The sequence below is a fragment of the Nomascus leucogenys genome, chromosome 22a, assembly GCF_006542625.1.
Source record: "Nomascus leucogenys isolate Asia chromosome 22a, Asia_NLE_v1, whole genome shotgun sequence".
NCBI lineage: Eukaryota > Metazoa > Chordata > Mammalia > Primates > Hylobatidae > Nomascus > Nomascus leucogenys.
The window spans coordinates 127762266-127781327 of NC_044402.1; the positions used below are offsets into that span (position 1 = coordinate 127762266).

Sequence of the window (19062 nt, forward strand, 5' to 3'; positions counted from 1 at the left end):
TAAAAATGGGCTGTATTTTCCTGTTAAAGCATCATTTCCACTGATCCCCATCACTCATCCATGCCTTCTCATCTGAGAGATGAGGTGGTCACTCAAGAGTTTATTTCTGAACATTTGTACGTCACTCCCTGCTGAAAACACACCACCATTAAATGTATCAAGCAAAGTGCTGTAAGATTTACATCATTTTCAAGTTCAATAATGGTGACTTTTACTGTACTGGATGGCGAGTACTAATATTACAATGTTTTAATTACAAATAAATCAGTGGTCCTCCACTGGGGTGATATCCCCCCAGGGGACGTTTGGTAATGACTGGATATACGCTTTGGGGAGTTGGCATCTAATGAGTAGAGGCCAGAGGCCAGGGATGCTGCACAACATCCTATAATGCACAAGTCAGACCCACACCAAATGAATATGTGGCCCAAAATGTCAGGAGTTGAGAAACCTTGAAATAAATACATCCCTTGCAGTTCTGACTAGTTCAGAGGTACTGGAATTTTATAGTGCTGGAATTTTACTGGCGACTAAAGCCAGTGCCTTCACACAAAAGTATGATGCCATCCCTAAGGGTCAGGGTAATGATAAAAATTGGTGTATTCAGGGACATTTTGAAGAAAAATCCTGTCTGAGTATTTCCTGCATGGGCTTACCTATTTGGAAAAAAAAATTTTTAACCCATCATGATCATAATACTTACCTGAATACCTTTAATGGCACCTAAAATGAACACTGAATTTCCTTTTTCTCCCTTTTCCCCAGGATGGCCCTGAAAATAAAATATTTATGTACTTAAGAGGAAAATAGCATATTACCATTTCAGTATTTTCTTTTCGATATAAAATATTACTCATCAGTTAAAATTACCATTATTGACATGATTAACAAGCAGACATTTCTTTATCCTCTTCCATATTATTATCACCCTAAGGTTCTCACATATATTTACTCCATATTCAGTTAAGATCTGTCAAGGAATCTTCTAAGACAGAATATCTACTCATATATAGCTATGTAGCAGAAAATTTTCGTATTTCCTCACAATATAAAACACATGCATTGTTCCTACAAATAACTAATTTTGCAATTGTTAATTTATGCCCTAGAAACAGTAAAATATGTATATATAGAAGGAGAGATGTTATCCATTTCAGTACTTGTATTCAAAATAGGCCTAAGAATTCTTTTAAAAAACATAACATGTTCCTTTCGGAAGGTTTTTGTATATAGTTGCTAGTTTGCTTAGGATATTTTTTTAAAGTGAATGAAATACCTCAGTGTATTCTTCTTCCTCCCCAAGGTTTTCCTACTTAACATCTTAATATCCTACTTCAATTTTTTTTATTTATTTTTATTTTATTTTTTATTTTTTATTTTTTTTTGAGACAGAGTCTCGCTCTGTCTCCCAGGATGGAGTGCAGTGGCGCGATATCTGCTCACTGCAAACTCCACCTTCCGGGTTCCTGCCATTCTCCTGCCTCAGCCTCCCGGGTAGCTGGGATTACAGACACCTGCCACCGCACCCGGCTAATTTTTTTTTTTTTTTTTTTTTTTTTTTTTTTTTTTTTTTTTTTTGAGACGGAGTCTCGCTCTGTCGCCCAGGCTGGAGTGCAGTGGCGCAGTCTCGGCTCACTGCAAGCTCCGCCTCCCGGGTTCACGCCATTCTCCTGCCTCAGCCTCTCCGAGTAGCTGCGACTACAGGCGCCCGCCACCACGCCCGGCTAATTTTTTGTACTTTTAGTAGAGACGGGGTTTCACCATGGTCTCGATCTCCTGACCTCGTGATCTACCCACCTTGGCCTCCCAAAGTGCTGGGATTACAAGCGTGAGCCACCGCGCCCGGCCTTTTTTTGTATTTTTTAATAGAGACGGGGTTTCACCGTGTTAGCCAGGATGGTCTCGATCTCCTGACCTCGTGATCCACCTGCCTCGGTCTCCCAAAGTGCTGGGATTACAGGCGTGAGCCACCGCGCCCAGCCCCTACTTCAATTCTTAATATATCTTCTCTTGGTTACCACATAAAAATCCTACCTTCTTTATATATCAAGTTCATATGAAAGATACATACATTTCAAAGTTAATCTCTCTTAGAGGAGTGCTTGACTTGGCTTCTCATGGGAGATATTTAACAGTATAAGGTTAAATTGCATCAACAATTTACTTGAGAAATCAGATTTGGTAGTATCTGCAGTTTTGGCTTTGCACAGTTCCAGTCTGAATGAATTTCAGAGTTAAGTTAAACAACACCAGTTCTCCAACAACACGGTTCAAATTTCAGTTACCATTGTATATTAACTGAGTACTTGCATAACGTACAAACTTCATTGCTAGCCTCTCAGCCCACAAATCGCTATATAAATAACAGATGTGAATTGTGATGACTGCATGATCACATGATGTTACCAAAACATGTTGCAAAGAAAATCAATGACTGAGAGGACGACTACTGCCAAGGAAGAAGGCTTTAATTAGGTGCTGCAGCTGAGGAGTTGGAGATCAGTCTCAAATTCATCTCCTGGACTGACTAAAATTAGGGGTTCAGATAGCAGGAGAAATGTAACAATGTGTTAGAAAACAGGACCTAGGTAAGGAAACAAAATCAGGGGTCTGGCCTCTCATTGTCTGGATGCCATGATCTGGTGAGTTTCAGTTCTTTGATACTTTTTGAGAGGCCTGGGGGTCCTCTCCTGAGGAAGGAACTCAGATAAAACACATAGGTTTCAAACTTTAAGATCAGAAGGATCCATTTCTTTGTTGATCCAAAGAACATCTATGGGACTAATGGGTCAGTTTCAATGATTTCTGTCAAAGTCTGTCTGTGATTGGCCCCTGCACACGTATTATTCAGAGCGCACACACAGACACAGACAGCAAAGCTTGTAGCTGGCTTGCCTCCTTATCTCCCAGCAATAAACCCAAATAACATTTTACAAAAATGGATAGTTGGAAGAGGAAATTGGCTAATAATGATGAAAATGAAGCAAAGAAATGAAAATGGTAATGCTGGAAATGAAATTCAAATAAAACATAAGTGGAGTTATAGAAGAAATAGCTGATCATGGGAATAATGATATTGTTGCCATTTGAGAGACTGTATTTGCAGCCAGAGGAACTTAGTAAAGATAAACCAGGAAAGTGGTTGTGATGAAAAGGATGACAGTGTCCTAGGTAAAGTGACACAGATGAAAACTTCACATTAAAGGAACCCTTAGAGATATTTCACAACACTGGAAACAGATCCAGACTTAGAAAGGAGTATCATACTTCATCAAAACATAAAAGACATATTCCTTTAGTATAAGTTATATGATGAGGAAAAGGCAAGTACTGTTGAAACTACTCTTGATAAGTTTTTACAAAGAAATAAAACACTTTGGTTCTCAATGTTTCAAATTACAGTATATTAAATATTTAGCTTTTTCATTTCCTTATATATTTATAACTGGCAAAGTTTCTAATGTTTTAACAAAGCATTTTAAAGGTCATGGGACAATAGTAATTTTCTCATCAGTTGATAAGGTTTCTTTGTGTGGTTTTTAGCTTGCCTGGTCATTCTTACTTTACTGTGCAAAGTGAGGGGTGTCTGTATAGTAAATGAGTTAAGGGGAAGTTGGTTGCTTTGCAAAGAGACCATTATGACAAACTTCAGGATTGTGGCCGGTACTGCATGCTATGTTAAAGTTAAAACTGAGAACCCTTTTTCTCTTGAATGCTCATGAATCTGTAGAATGAGGTTTGGCCTGATTTGAGGAGCTTAATAAATGTGCATTCACCAGACTGCACTTGAGTTTTCAAATGGCTGAGTTTGAAAGTAAAGGATGGTTGAAAAACTTAACAATGAAAGATGGTGGTTGTTCTTATTTGATACCAGAAGAAAAAGTATGGACAATTCTTTTTGAGTTTAGTGTTAGATCAGTTCCTCTAGGATCTGGAGCAAAAGGAAGACTCGTGAGTGACAGCAGAATGAATGATTATAGTGGTCATGCTAAGAAAACTTTCTAGAAAGAAATGTGTGAAATGATATTTAATAAAGGAAGGGAGAAATGCCAAAAAAAAGTCACAGAAAAACAATTTGGAAAGGTCAAATGATCTCTGATCTTTATTTAAGTGAGAAAAAGAAAAAGAGAGAAAGAAAAAAGAAAGGGAATATGGGGGGTAGCTCTTGCTCTAGTTGTGTTTAAATGAAAGTCCAAAATTCTGAAGAAAAAAAAAAGCTAAGAACCGTAAGTTTTCCCCCAAGTGCTGGATACTATCAACTGTTGCTGGACATCCATTCCGAATCTTTTCTAATGTATTTTCTTGCATTACAGGGTCTAGAAAGATAAAAACTACATTGCCCAGACTCCTTTATAGCTGGATGTGAATTAGGTTCCATCTAGGAGATGTGGAAGACAGAAGTTTGGAAGGGATTCTCTTCCTGGTCTGTTGTTGCTGCCAAGCAGGAAAGCAGAAACTTAAGTGTTGTTTGCTAGTGTGCAGACGTGGGGTGACAGGCAGTGGTTACAGTGCAGTTACAGATTCCTGACTCTGGATCTCAGCTAGCTGTGAACCTTTGAAATCAGTGGTCTCGTGTGGTCCTAAGTTTTACTCTTCCAACTATTATAGTAAGTGCCAGACTCCCTGTATCAGATTCCTTTCTATTCGAAATCCCTAGTAGGGTTTATGTTTCTGCAATTAACCCTGAATGATAAACAATTTACATTTTGCTACCTGGTCTCTCTGCTTTTATTTCCCTACTATCTATTCTCTTCACAGCAGCCCGAGACATCTTAATGAAACATCAATCAGATCATGTTGCTTCCTTCCTTAAAACCATCCAGTGCCTTTACCTAACATGGATGAGAAAATCTAGCCTCCTTCCATCATCCACAAAGCCCTGCGTGTTCTAAGTCCTGCCTATCTCTCTGTCCTTATCCCCCAGCCACTCCCATTTGTTGACAATGCTCCAGGCACACTTGTATTAACTCTGTTTCTTGAATACATCAAACCTGTTCCACCACAGGGCCTGTTCACTTGAGATTCCTGTTAAGATGAGCTGTGGGTGTCTTACTGGGGGGCACAGGGCCTGTTCACTTGAGATTCCTGTTAAGATGAGCTGTGGGTGTCTTGCTGGGGGGCACAGGGCCTGTTCACTTAAGATTCCTGTTAAGATGAGCTGTGGGTGTCTTACTGGGGGGCACAGGGCCTGTTCACTTGAGATTCCTGTTAAGATGAGCTGTGGGTGTCTTGCTGGGGGGCACAGGGCCTGTTCACTTGAGATTCCTGTTAAGATGAGCTGTGGGTGTCTTACTGGGGGGCATAGGGCCTGTTCACTTGAGATTCCTGTTAAGATGAGCTGTGGGTGTCTTGCTGGGGGGCATAAGGCCTGTTCACTTAAGATTCCTGTTAAGATGAGCTGTGGGTGTCTTACTGGGGGGCATAGGGCCTGTTCACTTAAGATTCCTGTTAAGATGAGCTGTGGGTGTCTTGCTGGGGGGCATAAGGCCTGTTCACTTGAGATTCCTGTTAAGATGAGCTGTGGGTGTCTTACTGGGGGGCATAGGGCCTGTTCACTTAAGATTCCTGTTAAGATGAGCTGTGGGTGTCTTGCTGGGGGGCATAGGGCCTGTTCACTTGAGATTCCTGTTAAGATGAGCTGTGGGTGTCTTGCTGGGGGGCATAGGGCCTGTTCACTTAAGATTCCTGTTAAGATGAGCTGTGGGTGTCTTGCTGGGGGGCATAGGGCCTGTTCACTTGAGATTCCTGTTAAGATGAGCTGTGGGTGTCTTGCTGGGGGGCATAGGGCCTGTTCACTTGAGATTCCTGTTAAGATGAGCTGTGGGTGTCTTGCTGGGGGGCATAAGGCCTGTTCACTTGAGATTCCTGTTAAGATGAGCTGTGGGTGTCTTACTGGGGGGCATAGGGCCTGTTCACTTAAGATTCCTGTTAAGATGAACGGTGGGTGTCTTACTGGGGGGCCTCCTGGGCCAAGAGCTCCTCTTCCTCCTGGAAACCCTGGGTCACCTCTTGAGCCATTGTGGCCACTCATACCAGGTTTGCCTCTGGGTCCAGGAGGCCCTGGGTGCCCCTGCAGAAAACAAAATTATAAATGAAGCATTTTTGCAAAAATATCATAACACAAAGGTTATGCAATATGAATACTCAAATTATGGCAATTGTGATTCACACATTTACTGTTTAGTTTTGTGAAACCTTCTCTCTACCCCAGAAGGCTATGTAGCATGTAAAAATAAAACCTAAATTTTTTTAATATAACAAATTTAAACTAATTTAGTTTGCAGTACTCTGGGAAATTGAGGAGGGGACCTTCCTTAAAATCCTTAGAAATACTATAATGAATTATGAAGCCCCACATACCTCTTTTTTTTTCCATTTCATTTTCTTATGAGAAATGAGAGTATTAAGCTCACTACAAATATTAGGACTCATCAGCAAATAAAAACATTCCTTATGAGTATGCATTTATTTCAAGAACATAGTACTTGACATAACAAGTATACCTAGCTCATATTTTGGAATTTTTTCTCTAACCTGTTTGAAAATGTTTCTTTCCAAGTAAAGTGTTTTGCTCTGGGAGTTATTGTACAAAATTTAAATGTAAACACCCTTTCATGCACTAAAATGAGAAAATATAAAAAGAGTTTGCTATGTATAATATATACCATGCACCGTAATATATATATAATATATATCTTGCACCATATTTTATACATGTTACATAATATATAATTAACAGATATTATATATAAACTATGTAAGATATAAGATATATACTATATAAAATATATGTAAGATGTAAGATATATAGTGTATACTATAGATTTTATATATGTAAAATATAAGAACATATTGTATAGTGTACATACTATATATATCTTATATATACAATATATTTGGTGCAAAAGTAATTGCAGGTTTTGCGATTGAAAGTAACAGCAAAAACCGCAATTACTTTTGCACCAACCTAATGTATTCTATATCTTGTATATCTAATATATATCTTTTATATATGTAGGTATATATTATGGTGAAAGATATATATATATTATGGTGCTTGTGGTATATATAGCAAATATTTGCTAATATATAATATATATCTTGTGATTTATATAAATATATATTTTATGTATATATACATGTGGTTTTAAGGATTTTGATGAATACTTCTGCCTTTTTAAAAAAAAGTGGAGAAAATTTAGGGATACTTACAGGTATGCCATCTAAACCTGGAAATCCAGGAACACCAGTTGGACCCTAAAATCCCAGAAAATAAAACAAAGAGATGAAAATTACTAAGTTAATAAGCTGATTTACTTGAAAATATTAACAATTAATTACTCATCTTGAAACACGCTGAGCAGTCATCGTCACCTATTTTTTTACATTGATGAATCTAAAAGCCAACATTTAAGAACCAACTCTTGTGCTTTTCTTTTGTACTTGGGAAAACAACCTAGCAGTACTGATTTAAGTAAATCATTCAACATGCTGTGAACAGAAATCTAACACTCAGAATCTCGATCCTAGAGTAACAAACCCTTAACTGTGAACACAGACAATTGATAGGACTATTTTTGCACATCTGCACTACCCAAAGTTGGGGTAGAATCTCAAGTGCTCATCAACAGGGAATAAACTATAATTTTATTCATACTATGGCATATCATACAATGTTTTTTCAGGAATAAGTTCAATCTACATAGCCTGATAAGGAATGGTCTCTAAGACATATTGTTGAGTGAAAAGAGAAAACTCAGTGTGATGCATATAATTAATGTCATGTAGGTTTTTTAAAAAGCCATGAAACAATATAACTTCTCACTGGGTACACACATGTATTTACAGATCCAGAAGAGCATGCTCCTCTGGAAAGGGGCCAAGAATGAGGATGAATTATTGCAGAGGAGTTCAGTGACTTCATTTATTATAAGGTTCAAGTATATACTACTCGTGGTTATAAAACTCCAGTGCTGGCCAGGCACAGTGGCTAACGCCTGTAATTATAACACTTTGGGAGGCCGAGGCAGGCAGATCACTTGAGGTCAGGAGTTCGAGACCAGCCTGGCCAATATGGTGAAACCCCATCTCTACTAAAAAATACAAAAATTAGCTGGACATGGTGGCATGCGCCTGTAATCCCAGCTACTTGGGAGGCTGAGGTGGGAGGATCGCTTGAACCTGGGAGGCGAAGGCTGCAGTGAGCTGAGATCCCACCACTGCATTCTAGCCTGAGTGACAGAGTAAGACTGTCTAAAAAAAACAAAAACAAAAAATGGCGCAGTAGTGCTGGTGAGTGGTTCATGTGAATCTCCACATAAGATGTGTCTTACCTTATCTCCTTTGTCCCCTGCTGCTCCAGGAGGGCCGCGGTCCCCTCTCATTCCTTTCTCTCCTGAAAGCCCAATGGGTCCTGGGGCTCCCAGGGGTCCAATGGGACCCTGTGGCCCTGGTGGTCCTGGTGGACCCTGAGAAGGAAGATTAGAAAGAAATGGGGGTGCGATTCTTAATTACTGTCTTCTGACACAAACATATAGTCATTCAGGCCTACAGAAGACTTGGAAATTAGATTTGCACAACTCTAATAATAGAAACAAATGGCTGGAGATGGTGGCTCACACCTGTAATCCCAGCACTTTGGGAGGCCGAGACACGAGGTTCACCCTAGCTCAGGAACTCAAGACCAGCCTGGGCAACAAAGTGAGAGCCCCCATCTCTACATACAAAAATTAGCTGAGCATGGTGGCGTGCACCTGCAGTCCCAGCTATGCGGGAGGCTGAGGTGGAGAATCACTTGAGCCTGGGAAGCAGAGGTTGCAGTGAGCTGATCGCACCACTGCACTACAGCCTGGGTGACAGAGACAGACCCTATCTCAAAAAAAAGAAAAGAAAGACAAGACAAGAGAAAAGGAAAAGGAAATGAAAGGAAAGACAAGAAAAGAAAATGATTGATTTAATTAAAACATAAGAAATAGTGGCATTGCCCTTTTCAATCTGAATTAAGCTATATGATAAATTTCAATTACTGCACATGTGTATATGTATGTATGTATGTGTGCAGTATGTGTGTATATGTGTACACAGAAACATGTATATTAACTGATTATAGTTGTCTTACTATTTTCATTCTGTCAATCAAATTTAAAGATCTTGGGCTTTTTAATGAAGCAAGAAACTAAAAAGTCAAAGTTGTATTTACTTTTATGTTTGTGACACAAATAGAGTAAGGGAAACTGCCAGATCTTTTATTTACTTCAAATAACTAATGATTTGCCTACTCTTTTGAAGGACAACATTTCTTTTTTGGCTGCTTTTAACTAATTTCTTAGTCATATTTTGGAATTAGTCTCCATGTCACATTAAATTTATGTAATCCAACTTTCCATGAATGAAAAGGCCACCTCTTGTTTAAAGTGAAGAAGCTTTATGGGGCCTCCTACCTCAGAACCCACGCCTCAGCGCCCTGCCCCATCTCCCTTCTGGGGTCTGGGCCTGGCCAAGGCCAGCAACACCATCTAAAGTGACATCCCGACCAGGTGTGGTGGCTCACACCTGTAATCCCAGCACGCTGGGAGGCCGAGGCGGGCGGATCACCTGAGGTCAAGAGTTCGACTTGCAATTTTTCATACCTCTCAAAATTTTTGCAAAGATTTAAGAAAAATTATTTTATAACTTCTTGCTTCACAAAACAGCATGGATGACTGCATTAAATAAGCAAGTAAGTCTTGATGTATGGACAGAAAAGCTTGGCAGGGTTTAGGAGATATCTGCTCAGATCAGATGTCTTAGGTCTCCAGGGCTAATACAGGGTTGCCCCTTGGGAATGCAGGGCCCTGAGCAAAATATTTCTTGCAGAGTCCCATCTATATAAAAACTTGAGTCACCCGAAATCAGCATGCCAACCCTACTCTGGCAATCCAATGTCGTGCAATCCCATGAAGGAAATACTTCATGGGCAAGTGGAAGTGTTTTGCTAAGCAGCCACCCTCCAAAACCAGGGCTCAAGCAAAGGACCCCAAACAATCCCATAGCATGAAGGCCAGAGCTCCTCATGTGGTCAACCCCACATTGGGTAGAAGGTCAGAGAGCACCTTGACGGGAAGAAACAGTAACCAAGACCCACCTGGTCCTGATCCACACTTGGGGTGTCACTTTCTTTATTTTTATTTATTATCATTTTTTTTGAGACAGGGTCTCACTCTGTTTCCCAGGCTGGAGTGCAATGGTGTGATCTCAGCTCACTGCAACCTCCACCTCCCGGGTTCAAGTGATCCTCCCACCTCAGCCTCCCGAGTAGCTGGGATTACAGTTGCACGCTACCACACCTAGCTAATTTTTGTATTTTTGGTAGAGACTGGGTTTTACTATGTTGGCCAGGCTGGTCTCGAACTCCTGACCTCAGGTGATCCGCTCGCCTCAGCTTCCCAAAGTGCTGGAATTACAGGTGTAAGCCACCGTGCCCGGCCGGGACGTCACTTGAGATAGCGCTGCTGGCCTTGGCCAGATCCAGACGCCAGGAGGGAGATGAGCAGGAGCCCCATAAGAGTAGTGCAAGGACATCCACCACAGTGTTACATGCAATAGCAAGAGAAACCGGAAATCTACGGGAAAGGCACCAACCTGAGACTCAGTGAATAAATTAGGGCGCCTTCAAACAGCGAAACCCCTCACAGCCTGACTTCATCGGGATGCTCCAGGAGCAACACAGAGGACAAGAAGTCAATGAGACCAACCTCTCCATTTGAGAAGTGAAGGAGGTGCAGGTCAGGAACAGAGCGTGACCCAGGGAAGTGAAGGCAGCCAAGAAAGGGGCAGTTTCAGGTCAGTGATACTGTGGGCGCCTGGGACTTAACCCTGAGGGAAGCCCACATCTCAGTGTTATCCCGCCCTAGGGGAAGGGAGCGGGGGTATTTATCTCCTTGGCTGAGGGCCCTGGTGATAGGTATGGAGTGCCTGCCAACTGTGCCTCCGGGGCTTTGAAAAAAGCCCTGACAGACGCAGATGCCAGCAGCTGAAGTCCCCCAGAGCCTTAGCACAGAAACAACAGGTCTGAGGAAGACGTGTGGGACCCCAAAAGCACGTGCAAGCCGCCAGCAAAGTCCGTCTGTCCAGGCCAACATAGAACATCCTCCCCATGTTCATGAGGGAGAAACAGAGGACTGAGCACCCAGGCTATGCGTCAGCCTTCTGGGTTTGAAGCCCAGGACCACACTGACTTGCTGTGTGACCTTGGGTATGTTTCTTAACCTCTCTGTTCCTCGGCATCTTTATCTGTCAAAGGCTTATGAGCATAAAAAGAATAATGCATGTAATGGTGTTTAGCATCGTGCCTGGCATAACAAATGCTAACTATTGTTATTATATATTATTATTATAAATGGATAATTGTTAAAGGAGAAAAACAAGCCACAGAATAGTATGTCATAATCCCACCAGCAGAGGAACAAAAGAACAGACACTTTCCCTAAATAGATGTTTATAAATGAACATTTCTAGGACATAAAAGAAACTGCATGTCTCAGAAGTGAAAACACAAGCCAGGGCAATTTTACATTCTATGAAGTTGGTGCAAAAGTAATTGTGGTTTTTGCCTTTTAAAAGCAATGGCAAAGACTGCAATTACTTTTGCACCAACCTCATACTTTGTGTACATCTCACCATCAGCAGAAGTGACTTTATAATAAAGATTAATTACCACTTCTTGTTCACCATTAAGTCATTAACTCGAGAAACATGATTGACAACTGTTAGGTAACATGGGGTACCTTAAAATGGTGCCGTACCTTAAGATGGGGCTGGTTCCGGGTTCTTCTCCCCTCCTTGACAGGGCACTGTCTGAACCCGCTAAAGGAGGGCCAATCAGAAAGAAGCATCTCCCGCCTTCCCTTGGGCCCGCCCCTAGCCCAATCCACGTAGGCCCAAGGGATATAAAACCCAGCACACCAGCAGCTCTCTCTCTCTTCTCTTCCTTCTCCGCTCGATACCTCCAATAAAGATCTCTTGACCGCGACCGGTGTAGTTTGGTCTCCACCCGGCCCCTTTCAACAACCTTTAACATCTGCCTGAATTTTACAAATCAAAACTAAAACTGTATTTTATATGCATTTGTCCTTTTCTTCATGCTCATTCATCATTGTTAAATAGCTACGATTTATTGAGTATCCATATAAATGCTAAAAGCTTAGAATTTTAAAGGAAACTTAAATACATAAATACGTATTATGAAAAAGACAACAATAAAATACAAAGTGTAATTACGTGAGCACAAACCATTTGGGGCATTGTGAGGGCTTATCAACTTACAATAGGTAACTGCACAAATTCTAAACTACAATCTAAAAGTAAAAACCAACAATGACTTCAGAGCACCTTTCTGTCTAACCTGTGTTAGAAATAGATTAATTAACATAATTTAAAAGCTCCCATGTTTTCTACATATAAAATTCAGGAAATAAATGCTTTTTCATTAGGTTTGGGAATTATCTTTTCATCTTGCATGCAATTTATACATAAACTTCCCCAAATTATCTTTTGTGAGTGCAGTACTTTACAGTAATGTATTATTTAGATACCTACCAAAATGCACGCTTGAATATAAAAGGGTAACTTAAAAAGAGACAGCCAATTAACTGACTATAAATCTCTTTAATGTGTTTCATTTCAGGCATGCAATACTGAATCCAGTGAGCTAATGGGAAGTTTGCAGAGGGGAAAAAAAGGAGTGGAAATGTTTAACGCAACAGTAAGAATAATAAAACTCCATTTAGTATAGAAATGTGTGCCAATTTGAGAAAATGCCATATAAAGTACTTTTTTTTTTTTTTTTGTATTTTTTTTTTTCTTGAGATGGGGTCTCGCTCTTCCAGGCTGGAGTGCAGTGGTGTGATCTCAGCTCACTGCGACCTCTGCCTCCCAGATTCAAGCGATTCTACTGCCTCAGCCTCCACCGTAGCTGGGACCACAGGAGCGTGCCACCACACCCGTCTAATTTTTGTATTTTTAGTAGAGACTGAGTTTCACTGTGTTGGCCAGGCTGATCTCAAACTCCTGACCTCAAGTGATCCTCCTGCCTTGACCTCCCAAAGTGCTGGGATTACAGGCGTGAGCCACTGCACCCTGCCCCTATAAAATACTTTGGGGGGAAAAAAAAAGTAAAGCAGGGAATAGTTATTTGCATTATTGAAGGATGCTAACCCCTCTCTCTCACCATCTCCTCCCTCCTCCCAGCCTGCCACCCTGACCTCCCTGCACCAGATTTATAAACAAGCTCTGTTCTTTCGCAGCATTCGCGCAGGCTTTCCTGTGCCGGGAGCGCCCCCTCTCTGCCTCTGGCTGACTCATCTCTCAGGGCTCCAGTGGAAAGATTCCCCTGATCTCCTGCCCCTGTTCTGCAGAAGGAGATGCCTCTCCAAGGTGCCTCTGCAGTAACACTCTCACCCCTGACTATCATACTCTCTTCACTTGTCTGTCCCTCCCAAACCCACAGCCACCCAACCTCTGCTCCTGGAGGGGAAGGCAGAGTCTAAGCGCCCATGATGGTAAGAAAGGCAGAGAACAACAAACACTTCGTAAAATAATAAGGTAGCCCACTTCTACCCCAAGGCAAGACAAGCGGCCCTCCATATCCCTGGCTCCCGATCTGAGGACTCAACCGATCCAGATGGAAAATATTTAGAAATCAATAAACAGAAAAGAACAACACAACAAAAATTAAAAAATTTAAAATACAGTATAACAACTGTATACTGTACATAGCATTTACATAGAATTCTAAATAACCTAGAAATGATTTATAGTATTTGGGAGGATGTGCATAGGTTATATGCAGATACTATGCAATTTTGTATCAGGGACTTGAGTATCCATGGATTTTGGTATCCACAGGGGAACTGGAATCAATTCCTCATGGATGCAAAGGGATAAGTGTAAATGCTGTCTTATGTCTCTGAATTGTCATTCCTAGAACATTGGTTAACAGTAATTATGCAAAATGGCAATGATTCCACAGCAAACTGTGCAGAGTACAACTTCACACCATGAGCAGTGACTCTGAATAACAGAGATGTTGGTGTTTTTTGCTGTTGAGGTATAATGTAGGTGTTGTTATGCCTTTATTTCAACCATATGCAACGGCAAATACTACTCCTACTTTGCAAGTGGAAAAACTAACATAAATGTCTCCTTTTTTACAGCCATGAAGACTTTGTGATTTTGTATTTAGGGCGGTTTTTTTTGTATTAATAAGTATTTTGCTACATGATAAATTTTTAAAGGAAATACATTAAACCTTGAATAACAGCACAAAATCTGTCAGAAAGCTGCTCACCAAAATTTCCCAAACACCAATCTTTGAAATAGTCATTTATTAGTTCACTTAATTTGAGTAAATAATTTATTCACAGCATACAGAGAATAATTCTGTTCTCTTTAAATTGTTTCATGTAAAAGAACAGGTCAGTAAAAGAACTTGTGCTTACAAGTAAATATGTAGGCTTACTTTTTCATAAGGTTATAATAGAATTCACTTCAGGACAAATAGACATAAGTAGCAGGCCCATAAAAGACATTTTTATAACTAGAGAATCATTAAATAATCACAGGAATTTTGCATCATTTAAAAAAAAAATCTTTAAAGAAATATTTCACCCAGTCCTAACCCTGCACTCTGCACCACAAAAAATAACCTGCTGTAAAACAGGTTGCTGTGCCAGATTCAGTCTAGCAAAAAGAGAAAAACCACCCAGTGGAATGACTGGCTTTCAGATGCACAGCACCCCTGGGTTTTTCTGGCTACCGTGCGCGTGCAACTGCCTCTGCAGCTTCTGAATTTCAGTGTGAGACGGTGAAGTCAGAAGACAGAGCCGCTGAATCCAGAAATGACAATCAGCTTGACAGCTGAGGAAACTTTGGCATGCCATGTGAAGCCACTAGATCATCTCTTTCTTTCTTTCTTTCGGTTCAAAGGCCGAATTGACACCGTGTCATCAAACCTGTTATTTGCGCCTCCCTAGAGCAGCAGTAGGCTCTCGGGCCAGCTGTACAAATAAAGGATGAAGGAGATGAAAGCAGACACAGAATCGCCGGCCTCCCTGTCTTCTGACGCCAGGGCATTCCTCTAGGATTTTGTCTCTTGTCGGTCGCCTAAGTCTAGAATGTCTCTTGAACAGGGCTAAGATAAAATTACTTTTATTTCATAACAACCTAGTAAAAGAGGCCAAAAGATAAGAGGATATGTACTGTACTTTTTGAAAACCAAAATCTTCAAATCAGCCTTTTTGGCTGGCCATGATCTGGTTGCCCCAGGGACCAAAACATATGGGGAATGACAAAAATCTAAGAAATCGTTTGTCGTTTTATCAGTAGGAGCACTAGGAGAAACACTACAAATAAACAACTACAAATATATGTACAGCCACACTTTTTCTGCCATGACTTCCTGCTCTTTCTCAGCCAGAAGTTAAATCAGTGCGAAGTATAAATAAATGAATAACTGAACAAACAAGAAAGATACTTTTGTTATTCTAATTATACAGATTTTCCAAATCACCCTTGAACTCTAAGACCATGATGTTGATCATCAAAAATGTCACAGGAAGGGGAAGGAATGTATTTATTAGGCTTGGTTATGGATTATGTGGCGGCATGCTCCATACCTTACCTTATTTAATGCAACCAGCAACACTGAAAAATGTAGGCTATGATCTCCATATAGATGAAGGAAGGTGTAACTTATTCAGGCTCTCACACCTAGCAAGCTCAAATTCACACCTGGACCAGTCACTCTCTCTCCCAAACCTCTCCTCTTCCCCCTACCTGAGCCTGAGCCTGAGTCTAGCACAATGGAGGGTTCATCCACTAAATCACGCTCATGCCATGCCCAGAGTGACATTTCAATCCCTTCAAGCCTCTTCTTATTTTTACACTTAAAAACAATCTATCCAGATACACTCAATGTTCTTTTATAAAGTTTCTTTAGGACACAATGTTATTAATTGAATTAATCGAAGACCTCTATTTTTTGTGGTTCTCAAATTTAACTTTCTGGTCCTATCCTATATCCCCAACTGTTTTCTAGAAACTTTCTTGCATCCTCTTCCCCTGTTAATTCATCTCATACATTGGGTCAAAGCTGAGCTCAGCCCTCTGCCTCCTCCTTCCCTGTCAGTGAAGAGAGTAACTCTGTTCCTGTCATCATCTAAGCTCGCCATCCAGCTGCCAGCCTTGTCACCCCCTTTCCCTCATTCTCCATGTCCTTCTCATGACCAAGTTGATCACATCTCGCTTTGAATCAAAACCCAAATCTCATGCCCCTGTCTTACCTTCCTCCCACCGCCAAGCACCTGGCCCATGGTCTTGTCATCTCTCGCACAGGTTCCACAAGCAACAATCTCCCTCATCTCCTTAACCCTGATCTTCTCCCCACTGCCCCATGCAACCGTCAATGAATCTTCTTCAGTCTCCCCTTTCCTGGTGTCATTGCTTTCACCAACACCTGCAATGGGGACAATCTCCTTTCCACACACCCGCCAACCTTATTCCCTGCAGTTTCCACACCCACACCCTCTGCCCCAAACACACTTGTTTCCATGAGGTCAGAGTAGCCTTTCTTTACCTGTAGCTCAAATTCTGCCATCCCTCCACCAAAAATATAATAATAATAACAGTAACAGCAATAACTGCCACCATGTACGAATCTAGACACAACACAACAGGGTGTTAATACATTCTTCTCATGGAATCCTTACGACCCTGTAAAACAGAAAGTCATCCCTGTATCTACGACCTCATTCCCAAAGGAAAAAGCTGAGACTCAAAGACATGAGACAAAAGACCTGAGGCTGTTCAGTTCTGACTTCAAGGCTTCTGCTTCCATTTAACTGCAGTCCTCATCAATTTCACTCCCCTCCAAACTACCACAACTACCCTAAAATAATTAATGACTAAATAACGCCATCATCTATTTCTCATTATTGCCTTGTGCATGCTACTTTGCTTAATATCTGCTTGGGGTTATATCTTCTAGTATACTTTTTTTTTTTTTGAGACAGAGTCTCACTCTGTCACCCAGGCTGGAGTAAAGTGGCTCAATCTCAGCTCACTGCAACCTCTGCCTCCCAGTTCAAGCAATTCTCCTGCCTCAGCCTCCCAAGTAGCTGGGATTACAGGTGCCCACCACGACGCCTGGCTAATTTTTGTATTTTTAGCGGAGATGGGGTTTGCCATGTTGGCCAGGCTCGAGCTCCCGACCTCAAGTGATCCGCCCCCCTTGGCCTCCCAAAGTGCTAGGATTACAGGCATGAGCCACTGCGCCTGGCCTCTGGTACACTTTTTGTAGCCAGGGATTCATGTACGTTTTTATTTCCACCTCAGCATCTTGGCCACTGTCTTGCACAGTATAAATTCTAAACATATACTCATGGATTACATGATCAGTTAAAACTTCCACAATTAAAATTAACAAATAAATATTCTTTTGAATATATTCATCCTTTTTATGAGTCTCATTATTCTTAATCCATTATTATTATCATTCCTTTCTTTTCTAATGCTTCCCTCCTAAGGCTTGATTGTAATTCAACCAGTCAGCCACTGGGTGACACTACAACATCACTCACAAATCCTTTGGCAGTGCCTCCAGGGCCTCCCCTATTGCAGGAAAAAGGCCCGTTCAGTATCAGGAAGAGTTACCGAAATAAATAACAAAAAGTGTTATCAACAGTAGACAATCCAGATACTGGGCTGCAGTGGCAGGCTGTTTTCTTATACCTTAAAGTAACCGCAGTTGTTCACAATGAAATAGGGGCAAACTGAGGGATTTAGCCTGGAGTAACACTCATTCGAGATTTTCACTTGTTCTTAAGAGGCAGCATGGTGTGGTGGGAAGAACCCTGCACTGAGAACCAGGAGACGTGGCTTTGCCACTAAACACCAAGGTCAGCCCTTACTCCAGGCCACTGGAGAAGGGTTTTCCCATTTTAAAACATGGCATCTGCACCTGCTATGGGGCCTAAATAAGGCTAAGAGCTCCTGGTGAGCTCCCTGACAGCTCTAATCCAGTCGACTCTCCCTCCTTCTTGCCCGCCCTGTTCTCCCGCATCCCTGCCCCTTGGCCTTGCCTTGATTTGCTCCCACCTGTGTCTTGTGGCCCCCTCTTCCTCCCGTTTGGAGTCTCCCCCAGAGCTCTTCAGGGCTGCCCTGGCTTCCTGTCACTTTCTCCAGCCAAAGCATCCATTTCCAAGGGGTCAACTTCACCCACAGTCAGACAATCCCTCTGTGTCCCTCCCTAGCCCAGACCTTCCTTTCTGAGCGCCAGTCACATATCCAACTGACCACAAGCGCTGCAAGTCCAAACCTGGACTCATGATCACCCCTGAAACGTGCTTCCTGAGCATGCACCACTGTCTACACAGCAGCTTACACCTCTCCTGGGAGTCCTGCATGCCTCTAACTGCCTGCCCCAACTGCGCCAGGTGAGTCTCCTCATTCCTATCAAGTCTGCCTCCCAAACATGTCCACCTCCCATCCACTTCCTACCCTCCACACTCACCCCCTTGCTAAGCCACCAAGACTTCCTACCTGCATGTCTGCAGCAGCCTCGTAACAGGTTTTCCCTAACATTACCTACCTGCCACCAGCCACACTCTCCAAACAGCACCAGATCATCTTATATAAATCCAATCTGCTTCTTCCCTTCTTAAAATCTTTCAAAAATTTCTTATTACGCAGGAAAACCTGTCTACTTTTTTTTCTTTTTTCTCTTTTTTTTTTTTTTTTTTAAATGGAGTCTCACTCTGTCACCCAGGCTGGAGTGCAGTGGCATGATCTCGGCTCACTGCAACCTCCGCCTCCCAGGTTCAAGCAATTCTCTGCCTCAGCCTCCCAAGTAGCTGGGAGGCACCCGCCACCATGCCCAGCTAATTTTTGTATTTTTTTAGTAGAGATGGGGTTTCACCCTGTTAGCCAGGCTGGTCTTGAACTCCTGACCTCATGATCCACCCACCTTGGACTCCCAAAGTGCTACAGGCATGAGCCAACATCCCCTGCCCCTGTCTGCTTTTTAAG

At 41.8% G+C, this 19062-nt stretch overlaps 1 protein-coding gene across 1 annotated transcript in view; it reads right to left on the minus strand.

Moving 5' to 3' along the window:
- COL4A4 (collagen type IV alpha 4 chain) overlaps positions 1 to 19062 on the minus strand; it is a 167433-nt gene that overhangs the window by 110610 nt on the left and 37761 nt on the right. Inside the window, exons 5-8 of the mRNA XM_030804064.1 lie at positions 8334 to 8468; positions 7213 to 7257; positions 5954 to 6070; positions 704 to 772 (exon numbers count right to left, since the gene is read on the minus strand). Of these exons, the coding sequence (XP_030659924.1) occupies positions 704 to 772; positions 5954 to 6070; positions 7213 to 7257; positions 8334 to 8468 (366 nt within the window). The remainder of the gene's footprint in view (positions 1 to 703; positions 773 to 5953; positions 6071 to 7212; positions 7258 to 8333; positions 8469 to 19062) is intronic.